The sequence below is a fragment of the Schistocerca nitens genome, chromosome 7 (genome assembly GCF_023898315.1).
Source record: "Schistocerca nitens isolate TAMUIC-IGC-003100 chromosome 7, iqSchNite1.1, whole genome shotgun sequence".
Lineage (NCBI taxonomy): Eukaryota > Metazoa > Arthropoda > Insecta > Orthoptera > Acrididae > Schistocerca > Schistocerca nitens.
Genome location: NC_064620.1, coordinates 386485223 through 386499122, shown reverse-complemented (window position 1 = coordinate 386499122; position 13900 = coordinate 386485223). Strand labels below are relative to the sequence as shown.

Here is a 13900-nt window from a genome sequence, read left to right as displayed (position 1 = left end):
TCGCTCCCTGTATTTTACCCCTGCCACCTTTAGAATTTGAAAGAGAGTATTCCTGTCAACATTGTCAAAAGCTTTCTCTAAGTCTACAAATGCTAGAAACGTAGGTTTGCCTTTCCTTAATCTTTCTTCTAAGATAAGTTGTAGGGTCAGTATCGCCTCACGTGTTCCAACATTTCTACGGAATCCAAACTGATCTTCGCTGAGGTCGGCTTCTACCAGTTTTTCCATTCGTCTGTAAAGAATTCGCGTTAGTATTTTGCAGCTGTGACTTATTAAACTGATAGTTCGGTAATTTTCACATCTGTCAACACCTGCTTTCTTTGGGATTGGAATTATTATATTCTTCTTGAAGTTTGAGGGCATTTCGCCTGTCTCGTACATCTTGCTCACCAGATGGTAGCGTTTTGTCAGGACTGTCTTTCCCAAGGCCACCAGTAGTTCTAACGGAATGTTGTCTACTCCCGGGGCCTTGTTTCGACTCAGGTCCTTCAGTACTCTGTCAAACTCTTCACGCAGTATCGTATCTCCCATTTCATTTTCATCTACATCCTCTTCCATTTCCATAATATTGTCCTCAAGTACATCGCCCTTCTATAGACCTTCTATATACTCCTTCCATCTTTCTGCTTTCCCTTCTTTGCTTAGAACTGGGTTTCCATCTGAGCACTTGATATTCATACAAGTGGCTCTCTTTTCTCCGAAGTCTCTTTAATTTTCCTGTAGGCAGTATCTATCTTACCCCTAGTGAGATAAGCCTCTACATCCTTACATTTGTCCTCTAGCCATCCCTGCTTAGCCATTTTGCACTTTCTGTCGATCTCATTTTTGAGACGTTTGTATTCCCTTTTGCCTGCTTCATTTACTGCATTTTTATATTTTCTCCTTTCATCAATTAAATTCAATATTTCTTCAGTTACCCAAGGAATTCTACTAGCCCTCGTCTTTTTACCTACTTGATCCTCTGCTGCCTTCACTACTTCATCCCGCAGAGCTACCCATTCTTCTTCTACTGTATTTCTTTCCGCCATTCCTGTCAATTGTTCTGTTATGCTCTCCCAGAAACTCTGTACAACCTCTGGTTTAGTCAGTTTATCCAGGTCCCATCTCCTTAAATCCCCACTTTTCTGCAATTTTTTCCGTTTTAATCTACAGTTCATAACCAATAGATTGTGGTCAGAGTCCACATCTGCCCCTGGAAATGTCTTACAATTTAAAACCTGATTCCTAAATCTCTGTCTTACCATTATATAATCTATCTGATACCTTTTAGTGTCTCCAGGATTCTTCCATGTATACAGCCTTCTTTTATGATTCTTGAACCAAGTGTTAGCTATGATTAAGTTATGCTCTGTGCAAATTTCTACCAGACGGCTTCCTCTTTCATTTCTTACCCCCAGTCCATATTCACCTACTATGTTTCCTTCTCTCCCTTTTCCTACTTTCGAATTCCAGTCACCCATGACTATTAAATTTTCGTCTCCCTTCGCTACCTGAATAATTTCTTTTATCTTGTCATACATTTCATCAATTTCTTCATCATCTGCAGAGCTAGTTGGCATATAAACTTGTACTACTGTAGTAGACGTGGGCTTCGTGTCTATCTTGGCCACTATAATACGTTCACTATGCTGTTTGTAGTAGCTTACCGGCACTCCTATTTTTTTATTCATTATTAAACCTACTCCTGCATTACCCCTATTTGATTTTGTATTTATAACCCTGTATTCACCGGACCAGAAGTCTTGTTCCTCCTGCCACCGAACTTCACTAATTCCCATATATCTAACTTTAACCTATCCATTTCCCTCTTTAGATTTTCTAACCTGACTGCCCGATTAAGGGATCTGACATTCCACGCTCCGATCCGCAGAACGCCAGTTTTCTTTGTCCTGATAACGACGTCCTCTTGAGTAGTCCCCGCCCGGTTATCCGAATGGGGGACTATTTTACCTCCGAAATATTTTACCCAAGAGGACGCCATCATCATTTAACCATACAGTAAAGCTGCATGCCCTCGGGAAAAATTACGACTGTAGTTTCCCCTTGCTTTCAGCCGTTCGCAGTACCAGCACAGCAAGGCCGTTTTGGTTAGTGTTACAAGGCCAGATCAGTCAATCATCCAGACTGTTGCCCCTGCAACTACTGAAAAGGCTGCTGTCCCTCTTCAGGAACCACACGTTTGTCTGGCCTCACAACGGATACCCCTCCGTTGTGGTTGCACCTACGGTACGGCTATATGTATCGTTGAGGCACGCAAGCCTCCCCACCAACGGCAAGGTCCATGGTTCATGGGGGGGTTGGTACATTACCCGTATTACAATGGACCGTTTACCAATTGCGGAAAAGGTCGATATCGTGTTGATGTATGGCTATTGTGAACAAAATGCCCAACGGGAGTGTGCTATGTATGCTGCTCGGTATCCTGGACGACATCATGCAAGTGCCCGGACCGTTCGCTGGATAGTTACGTTCTTTAAGGAAACAGGAAGTGTTCAGCCACATGTGAAACGTCAGCCACGACCGGCAACAAATGATGATGCCCAAGTAGGTGTTTTAGCTGCTGCCGCGGCTAATCCGCACATCAGTAGCAGACAAATTGGGCGAGAATCGGGAATCTCAAAAACGTCGGTGTTGAGAATGCTACATCAACATCGATTGCACCTGTGCCATATTTCTATGCACGAGGAATTGCATGGCGACGACTTTGAACGGCGTGTACAGTTCTGATACTGGGCACAAAAGAAATTACGGGACGATGACAGATTTATTGCACGCATTCTATATAGCGACAAAGCGTGAATCACCAACAGCGGTAACGTAAACCGGCGTAATATGCTTTATTGGGCAACGGAAAATCGACGATGGCTGTGACAAGTGGAACATCAGCGACCTTGGCGGGTTAATGTATGGTGCGGCATTCTGGGAGGAAGAATAATTGGCCCCCATTTCATCGATGTCAATCTAAATGGTGCAATGTATGCTGATTTACTACGTAATGTTCTACCGATGTTACTACAAGATGTTTCACCGCATGACAGAAAGGCGATGTACTTCCAACATGATGGATGTCCGGCACATAGCTCCCGTTCGGTTGAAGCGGTATTGAATAGCATATTTCATGACAGGTGGATTGGTCGTCGAAGCACCATACAATGGCCCGCATGTTCACCGGATCTGACGTCCCCGGATTTCTTTCTGCGGGGAAATTTGAAGGATATTTGCTACTGTGATCCACCGACAAAGCCTGACAACATGCGTCAGCGCATTGTCAATGCATGTGTGAACATTACGGAAGGCGAACTACTCGCTGTTGAGAGGAATGTCGTTACACATATTGCCAAATGCATTGAGGTTGACGGACATAATTTTGAGCATTTATTGCATTAATGTGGTATTTACAGGTAATCACGCTGTAACAGCATGTGTTATCAGAAATGATAAGTTCACAAAGGTACATGTATCACATTGGAACAACCGAAATAAAATGTTCAAACGTACCTACGTTCTGTATTGTAATTTTAAAAACCTACCTGTTACCGACTGTTCGTCTAAAATTGTGAGCCATATGTTTGTGACTATTACAGCGCCATCTATCACAAAGCGAAAAAAGTGGTCCAAGTAAGACATTCATATTTCTTTACGTACTACACGAACATGTAATAAAAAATGGGGGTTCCTATTTTAAAAAACGCTATTGATATCCGTTTGACCTGTGGTAGCGCCATCTAGCGGGCCAACCATAGCGCCATCTGGTTTCCCCCTTCAAGCTAGACAAGTTTCGTTCTTTGTAGTTTTTTCGTTTGACGCTTATTTCGTGAGATATTTGGCCCGGTCACGATCAATGGACCACCATGTGTACGTCCTTTGGTGTGACGTCGGATATGTTTAGTGACAGAAATGGTAGTGATAATACGTCTTCTGTGGACAGGAGGTCCTGGTGTCCGAGAGTCATGGAGCCTGCAGCGTCCCTAGCCACAGCTGCAGAAGAGGCGACCAGCCTGGACTACCTGCTCTGGTTGCTGCACTGGACTGGTGCCATCTGTCACCCCAGGGCCGGCCCGTGGTCCTGTCGCATCTCCTACGTGCTCAGAGTTCTCGGAGTGGCTGCTGTTTCTTATACCAACACTTGCGACGCAATTGCAATGTACCGTGAAGGCACAAGCGATTTCGATCGTTTCACTCTAACAGTGAGCGTGTTTGAAACGGGCAGCACGTGCGTCTACCGCCGCTGCCACATCGCCTGGCGCGAGCGTGACTTTCAGAAACTTGCTCAACAGGTCAGTTCTAACATTTAAGGTGGCGGCTTGTGTGCATTCTGTTCATTTTAACTTGATTGCCTCTAAATTATCTGTCGAATAAAAATAATATGTAGAAATTAACCTGGCCACGTAGGCAATGACAATCTGGTTGCTGGGATTTGCTTCATGGAAATCATATGCCTTTTTCTAATGTGAAGCATCACAGAATTTATCCCCTGTTTCACAATATGAAAGTTATAAACTTTTCACTTTGTTTTTTCTGTTAACGTACCAATGTGTGATCTATGTTCAGAATTTGGGAGCAAAGAGGAGCTATGTGTGGCAAAAGATATTGCGATAAATTTTAACCTAACCTGTAATAGCATCATTTATTAATTTCAAGAAAGCATTTGATTCAGTAGACAGGGAAACAGTGTCATTAGAGAATTTGGTGTTAGATCGAAATTAGCAAACAATTTGTGAAACTAACAAATAGGATGTCCAAAGTGGAATTCGGAGAATAAATGTCTCAGCCATTTGAAATAAAAACTAATGTCCCACAAAAGAGCGACTTATCATCTTTACAGTTTAACTACGTTTTAGAAAAATGTTAGGACCTGGTATTTGGCTTTTGTAGGCTATTTTGTAATGCTTTCAGACAATCTCAGGGATGTAGTAACTCAAATGAATATTCTGGAAAGAGCAGCGAATAGAACCAGTCTCAGAATTTTAGTTTAAAAATCAAAATTAATGACAAATACAAAACCTGATCAAATATACATAGAAATACAAGTAGGTAGAACAGTACGAGTTAGTAAATTTAAACTTCTTGCAGAAACCATACAGTGGAATGGATCAAAGAAATTTGCAACTGTTGTTTAATAAACTCGAAAGAGAATATGGTTTAACTGAAAAATCTATAACAAGAACGGCGAATATAGAAACACGAAATTAAAACACCTTACCGTAGTGATACGACCAGAATGTTTATGTACGAGGGCTATACAATAAAGAATGATCATAATTTTTTATGGTTGTAATTCCTCGCACTAAAATTTAATCTTATGATATTCTGTTAGCTTAAAGTGCAACAAACACGCCGTAGTAGTTTCATTGTTGGGACTCCTGGTTCCCGCCTGTGAGAGGCAGACAAGGTCAGACATGTTCATTAATTCCTCCCGCTGCAATTGAGGTAACACGCGATGTACAATATGCGGCCTTGAAATTCTGCTTTCGTCTCAACAAATTTTCAGCTGAGGCCTACACAATGTTACAGCAGGCCTATGGAGAGTCTTTTTTTCCCCTACAGGACAGCTCGAAGGTGGTTTAAAATGTTTAAAGAGGGGAGACAATCAATTTCAAAGGAAGGTGGACCAAGTGCTCCAGTTACTGCTCTTACGGAAGAAAACCAATACTGCTGCTATCATTGTGAGAGAGTATCAAAGAATTGCCTTAAGATCACTTTCTGAAATACTGAACATTTCTTTGGGTACCACCCACGCGTTGGTGACAGAAAAATTACTCATGACACGTGTTTGTGCGCGATGGTTTCCAAGACTGTTGATTCCCGAACAAAAGGACACTAGCGTGCAGGTCTGCATGCAGTTAAAGTTGATGTTAGAGGAAGATCCGGAGTTTCTTTCAAATGTAATCACCGCTGATGAAACTTAGCTACATCATTTTGACCCTGAGAGCAAATAGCAAAGCTCAGTGTAGAAATCTCCATTGATTGCTTCTGCTGGGAAAGTTATGGTCATCTCATTCTTTGATATTCATGGAATGGTTTATCAGCATGTTGTACCTGCACACACACACACACACACACACACACACACACACACACACACACACACACACACATCAGTAACTCGACAATACTACAGGTATGTCGTCAAAACAGTCCATATCAGGCGCAAATCCTATATTTGTGTGAAGCAGGCTGGATGCTGCACCACGATAATGCGCGGCTGCATATTGCCAATGTTGTTGCTGAATATCTTGCAAAAATCAACGTCAAGTGCATCCCTCATCCTCCCTATAGTCCGTATTTAGCCCCATGTGACTTTTTTCTATTCCATTACATGAAGAAACGCCTTCGTGGGAGGAAGAAGAAATACAAGCAACTATTTTCTCCTTTTGCAATAAGGCAGTCCACAGCTCGTGAAATCGGGCGCTGATGACCGCGCAGTTGAGCGCCCCAAAAACCAAACATCATCATCATCATCATCTGCTCGTCAAACGAGGAGTGCTAAAAATGAAGTTGAGCTATGGTATCACAGCACTGTTCGCGTTCCCTTACCCTAAAATTACACGCAGCAGGAATTGAAATGTGTGATGTGTCAGACGCAGTTATGTGGACATGTATTCTGCACCAAACGCATCGTAGCCCTTTCACATCTGCGTCTGCCTTATGAGAACAAGTAATGTACTCCATGCCACATTCTGTGATATCCCGTACCATTTTACTGAGACTAGCAGCAGCCGCACTAGGGAATTACGGCTGCATTTTGGATGGTGTCGTGAAGTATGGACTGCTGGTGAATGGGTTCGAATTGTTTTCAGCCTTGAATGGCGGTTATGCTCCACCCGCATAAGACTCCTTGGTGAGTATGGCGGCTATCTGCGAGAGGTCCCATTCTTCCAGTGTTTTGGGGAGGGCCAACAGGGTATTCCTGGCGTCATGATGTGAGGAGCCATTGGGTATAGCTCCAGGTCACGGGTTGAACTGGATGAGAGAATTCTGACAGCACAACAATACCACACGCACATCCTAGTTCTTCATGTTTTACCTTTCCCGTGTCAGTATCGTAGTGCTATTTTTCAGCGGGGCAACTAGTGCACACATGGCACGTGTGTCTATGAGTGTCTATGAACTGTCTGCACGATGTTGAGGTTCTCCTGTGGAGAAGAACACGTGTTCACAATTCGGGCGCCAACTCTGTCCCAATGCCATTGTTTAGGGTATCAAGAAACGTTTACAGCGGTTGTGGGCAGCTTGTCTCAGAATAGGATACTGCCGCTTTATACGCCCTTCTCAAGCGAATCGCTGCAAGAATCCAGGTCAGAGGGAAGAAAACGTCAATGATAAGTGGGCTTATTCTGCGTAAATTTTACTATTTATTCTTACCACTGAAAAAATATCACATATCCCTCAACCTGTGAAGTTTCATTTCGCTTCTCCCTCCCCTTATGGGTCTTCACTTTTCTTGCTAAGCAGTTTATATGCGAATAATATTAGGACGACTGCTTGATATTTCTCACATAAATCCTCTTACCAGGTTTATTTTTCTAGAAATCTGTACACGAATCTATTTTTCATAGGTTTAGAGCACTATAACAGGTAATTACCTCACAATGAGACTTTTTTGGCTCTAAATACACTGACGGAAAAAATCGCCGCTCCAAAAACTAAATTATGTAGGGTAATGAAATTTCGGTAATCAATTTGTCTAGGTAACATATTTAAGTGTTTAACATTGCAAGATCACAAGTTAACGTAAGCGCAAGATAAGCCATAGCAAATGTGAAACGCTGGTACATTAAAAACCTGTGTAACCGCCAGAATATGGAATGCAAGCATGCAAACGTACATGCATTGTATTGTGAGGATGCCAGACGTCAGTTTGTGGGGTGGGATAACACACCTGTTCCACTTGGTCGGTCAATGCTGTGGCGGTTAACACGGTTCTGGATGATGCTGGAACTGTCGTTCGGTGAAGTCTCAAGTGCTCGATTGCAGACAGATCTGATAATCGAGCAGGTCAGGACAATATATCGACACATTATAGAGCATGTTGGATTACAACAGTGATGTGTGTGCGAGCATCTTCCCAGGAATGCTGTTCACAAATGGCAGTACAGCAGGTTGAATAACCAGAGTGACGTACAAAATAGCAGTTAGGGTGTACGGGATAACTACGAGAGTGCTCCTGCTGTCATACCAAATCGCACTCCAGACCATTACTCCAAGTGTAGGTCCAGTGTGTCTACCACGCTAACACACTGCTTGCTTGCAAACCTTCAACTGGCCTCCTCCTAACGAACACATGGCTATCACTGGCACCGAGGCAGAACCAACTGTCCTCAGAAAACGCAACAAACCTCCATCCTGCGCTCCCTGAGCTCTCGACTGACACCTCTGAAGTCACAAATGGCGGTGGTTTGGGTTAAGAGACATGCATGCTACAAGATGTCTTGCTCGGAGCTGTCCTTGAAGTAGCCGAATTGTAACAGCTCTTTGTGTCACTGCTGTGACACCTGCTGCTCAAATTCCTGCTGCAGATACAGTACGAAGCGCCAGAACCATACACCGAACATTCTGGTCTGCGTTATGGAGCTACTCTGTATGCAACTTATGTGTAAAGCACATTGACGAATTGGGCAATGAAAGTAAAGGCACTAAATACTAGCCATTACAAGAGGATTCCAAGAGGACTCTATAACTTGGGGATTATTTAGCTGTACATTATGACAGCTGTAAACTACAGAAGAGCATTTACCAACAACAAGATACAGTTGTCTTGTTCGTAAAGGAGGGAACTGAAGGAAGTCAACTGTTTCCTCGACCTTCAGAACGCCCACGACCGTGTCTGGCATCCTGGACTCCTCTTTAAACTCCAGACCTATGCTCTCCCCATCCGTTTCGTCTGTCTTGTTGCTTCCTTCCTCTCCCATTGTCCCTCCTATGTCACTATCCACAGTAAAAACTCCTGTACTTTCTATCCCACTGCCAGCAAGCCCCAAGGCTCTGTCCTTTCCACTCTCCTCTATCTCCTGTATACAGTCGATATGCCCAAATCTCTGCCTCCTGCTCACCACCTCCTGGTCCTTTATCCTACCCTTCAACGGTCCCAACGTGCCCTTCAAACCCACCTCTACTAGTTCACCACCTGATGCAACCAGTGGCTTCTTCGCATCAACACTACCAAGACCCATGCAATCATCATAGGTCATACCACCCGCTCGTTCTGGCTCCACGATTTTTACCTCACCATTTATGGTCGTTCTATCCATCTCACTCCTACCCTGAAATACCTTGGACTTACCCTCGACTGTCACCTCACCAGGACTCCCCATCTCCTTACGATCCAACAGAAAGCCCACAATAGACTCCACCTCCTGAAACTCCTGTCCAGCTGGGGACTGCATCCTTCCACCATCCTTCACTCCTACAAATCCTTAATCCACCCCATCCTTTGTTACGCCAGTGTGGATTGGATTTCTGCCCCTCCCATAACCTATAAAACCCTCCAAATCCTAGAACGCCATGCACTTCCCCTCACTTTTCATATCTGCCTTCCATCCCCCATGTGAATACTCTATGACCTCATTCCCTTCCCACATCTTCTTCTTTTGCTCCAACACATCTGCACCTTGTACATTGCCTACCAACTTGATCTCCCCCACCCACGTGTGTCTTCACTCCTCTCCTCCTCCAGCCTGTTGCCATGCCTTTACCGTTGTGTCCCGCCCTCTCTCCATCTCCACACCCTCCACCTCCTTTCCATATACAGTTTCCAGCACCTACTCCTCCCAGATGATGAGCTTCGCCCTGATCTCCACCCCTCCTACCAACTCTAACCCCACCTTCCCCCTCCTACTCCTCAGGGCTCTCCCTCCCCTCCTCATCCCGTCCCTGCAGCAGTTTTCCTCCCTCCTATGCCACCTCCATTTCCTATGCCCCCCTTATGTGTCTCTACACTCCCTCCTGACTTGCCTTCCATCTCCTGCACTGGTAATCTCCTGCCTCTTGGTGTGCCCCCTGACACACCCTTTTTGCTCTTTTCTTCCCACTCCTTCCAACTTCCCCTTCTCCACTGCACCTTCCTCTCCCCTCTTTTTCCCTCCTCTCAGGACTCCTGTCCCTCGGCAGGTCCCTCTTGGGAGTTTTTATTCTTCGTGTGTGCTCCATGGCTTACAGAGGTTTTTTAAGTGTCTCTCGTTCTGTTTTTTTTTTTTTTTTTATACTGTGGCCGACTTCGACTCATATGTATGACTCCAGTGTATTTCAAGTTCCTCACAAATCGCCAACTGTGTGATTTTAACTTTATGTCGACTCTTTTAACTGTAGAGTTATAGCTTATGACGAGCCTTGGTAGTAATGCATGGCCATCTAGAGCCAGGTTTTGTGCGACTGTACATTCTCGTGACAACCGTGCCAGCAATCACATATAGTGGCAAAATTCTTACCAAGTCTTCCTGCAGTATCGCAGAAGGAACAACCAGCTTATAGTAGCCCCATTACAGACGTCGTTCAAACTCAGTGAGGTGTTGATAATGACGTCATTGTTATCTTAAACGTATTCTTGACTAACATCAGCTCACCACGTCAAATCTCCAAAGTAACTAAAGCTCACGACCGTTACAGCGAGTATTTAAAGTAAACCTGATTTGCATCCTCACAGTGACGCTTTTAGCGCCACTCTTATGCAACTGGCACGAAATCTGAACAGACGTCATCTTTCAGATGTAGGAAGGCGCTTACCAACTTCCAGTTAAGTCGCACAACTCCTTCTTCGTGCTGCGATTCTTTTCTGTCAGCGTACACAGTATTCTGCTGTCGAGTACCGAACAACAGACGCCGCATGCAGCGCATGTAATCGACACTCTTTTGCTTGCAGGTGCGGGAGGACTTCGGAGAGTTCATGACTCCTAGCGACATCCCTGTTCTGCGAGACCTCGCTGCTTCACTACGGCGCTTCGTGACAATCTACATAATACTGGGTGCAGTGGACACTCTTGCGTGGCTCACGTACCCTACGAGGGGCGAAGGACTTCCTCTGATAATCATACTGCCCTTCCAGACGGACCATTCGTTTGGCTGGCTCGCCGGTTGGCTCATTTGCGCCTACATCTCAGCGGATGCTGTGGTGTTCAATGCTATGATCGACTGTTTAAATATCTGCGTTATGGAACAACTCCGTATGCAACTTATTCTTTTAAGAAAGCACATTGACGAATTGGGCAACGAAAGCGAAGGCACTAAATACTCGCCATCACAAGAGGATTCCAAGAGGATTCTACTACTCGGGGACTATTTATCCATACATCATGACAGTTGTAAACTACAGAAGAGCATTTACCAACAACAAGATACAGATGCCTTGTTTCTAAAGGAGGGAACCGAAGGAAGTGGGCTGTCATCTGAACACCCGAATTCTAACGATATTCATAGCCGATTGCGCGGTATTATTCTTCACCATCAAGCTGTCATCAGGTAAGACCAGGCGACGTTGATGAGTGCAGTGACTATATTTGAGATACGTTGTCAGAGTACATTGTTATGACCCCTCTTAGAACTGTCGTGAGTAGAGTTATAGCTTATGATGTACGTCTCGTGATGTGCACTCGATAAGTAAGGAATTAGTATCTTGTCTGTATGTACCTGACGCACTGCTGTAAAGGATTAAGGAAGCGATTTACGTTAGCTGCAAGAAGATAATTGACTCCGAAGGTACTGAATGATTAGTGAACAAGTTAACACAATGAACAGAAGACTTAACCTATATTTCTCCAAGCGGGAACAGCTTGATTCTGATTGGCTGTTGATCTAAACGACCAATCAGAATGTTCCTTCCAGGTCATTCTTGCGGCAAAACTTGCCTTATCCAATCAATAATCTGATAGTAATTGACGTCATTAAAACTTCAATTTCTAGTATATTGTTTAATCAAAATAAACGAATTACGAATTATTCTCCAAACTGATAAATAAACTTATTCCGCCTCTCACTTTTATTCTGGCTGCTTTAATACAAAAGCAAGCTCACACCGCCATAGGTCATCTGAATCATGGTTCCACCATAACTTTCCCACGGTCTGTTTGTACAAGGTTTTATGAAAAATGACATATTAAGTTTTAACGTATGTCCCACATACACTCTCTCAATAATTCTCACAATAATTTTCACCGACTTTTGTTTTACGTAATGCAGAGTGACTAACGTGTTAGACAAGAAAATTCTAATTAATTGATTTTTATGCACTGGTTACTTTGTAATGGCTTCAAATGATAATGCAAGTCAATCTTCATTGGTTCCTAAAATGGTTTCAAAAAACAAGCATTGGTTTTAGAAGTTTTAGGTAATTTATTTATCTCCGAAACTATAATAAATAAAAATATGGAATTTTGCCAGCATCATTCCATTAATAACAAAAGACTGTGTACCAAATTTGAACAAAATCGGATAATAACTAATATGGATTATGCAGATTCGTACGGGGTATGAATCTTCGTATTGACTGACTGTAACGCTATGCAGTTCTCACGGCAGCAACGTCAGCTGCGCTGTGAGCAAAGCGACAAAAAATATAGCCATCCTGCAGCCACCGTACCAAACGGCTGCTTGCCTTTCTGCCATCTCGTAATAACTTGCTACGTTACACACACTGCTGTAGTATACCGATGATATTCGGGCATAATAGCGTGGGCCCGAGCGGTGTATTGCTGCAGCACTGATAGCAGGCGAGTGCAGGGTACTGTCACTGTAATAATTCAAAATATCGAAGCAATGTTGCGACGCAGGTTAGCTTATTGAAGCAACGAACTCAGCAGTACTGCAGAGACTAGTGCAGCAAGGGCAAGGCAGATTTCCACACTGACAGTGGCAGTGGTGTTTAGGATACGTCGGTTAGGCAAATGCACAACAGCCATGTCACTACCAACTATAAGTGCTGGACATTCTTGCAGTCCTTGGTCTTGCAGCCCAGTCAAGACGACGGGACAGTGCCGGTCGAGGACACCATGTGGACCCACCAGTGGAAGTCACTGATTCGAGGTTACCAAAGGGCAATAGCGCTATGCACATGTACCAAATAACAATGCATTTACTAAAGCTTACAAAGATACAAAAGTAACAAAAGATGCAGTTAAGAGGATATTGTCCACTCAAGATTCCACTGAAAACATCGTAACAACTATAATTACATATTTATGAAAGTAAGATTAAAGGGAAATATTTTCCAAGTATAATTTTACCATACGAAAAATTACAGAGGCGGTGCGATTACAATAGAAGAAGTTATAAATCATTTGTTATGCAGAGTGAGAGCTTTTAGAGAACAAAGGAAGGGACTGGTGCTGTAGTAGCGACTGTTCCGTTTCGCTGCCCGCTCCGGACGACACCGTGGCTATACACTGATAAGCCAAAACACTATGACCACTGCCCATCACGACGTTGGATTCCACCTACTATCGTTAAGGGCACGTGACGTGGTAACAAAAGTGTATAAGCGAAGCAGATACGGACAGGGGATCACCCTAGTGACGATATGGGCTGCAAATGGGGAAGAGCCTCTAGGACGAGGTTTTTATTTATTTGAATGGCTATGGCCCCCCGTATGGCAGACCGTTCGCCGGGTGCCGGTCTTTCAATCTGACACCACTTCGGCGACGTGCAGTGGATGAGGATGATAGCACGACACCCAGTCTCTGGGCGGAGAAAATTCCCTGACCCAGCCGGGAATCGATCCCGGCCCAGAGGACTGGCAATCCGTCACGCTGACCATTCAGCTACCTGGAGCGGACTACGGACGAGGTAGAAGACTGTGAAACTACCACTAGCCGCTAAATGGTTGGACGTCCACGACTCTTCACAGAATGTGGTGTTCCGAGGCTTGTATGCTCTGTAAAGTAGGATCTGTGGCATCTCCGCCGAAAGAGTA

At 44.1% G+C, this 13900-nt stretch overlaps 1 protein-coding gene across 1 annotated transcript in view; it reads left to right on the top strand.

The window, feature by feature from the left end:
• LOC126195356 (uncharacterized) overlaps nt 1-13900 on the top strand; it is a 72891-nt gene that overhangs the window by 26974 nt on the left and 32017 nt on the right. Inside the window, exons 2-3 of the mRNA XM_049933934.1 lie at nt 3929-4277; nt 10859-11454. Coding sequence (XP_049789891.1) covers nt 3951-4277; nt 10859-11454 — 923 coding nt within the window. The 5' untranslated portion in view covers nt 3929-3950. The remainder of the gene's footprint in view (nt 1-3928; nt 4278-10858; nt 11455-13900) is intronic.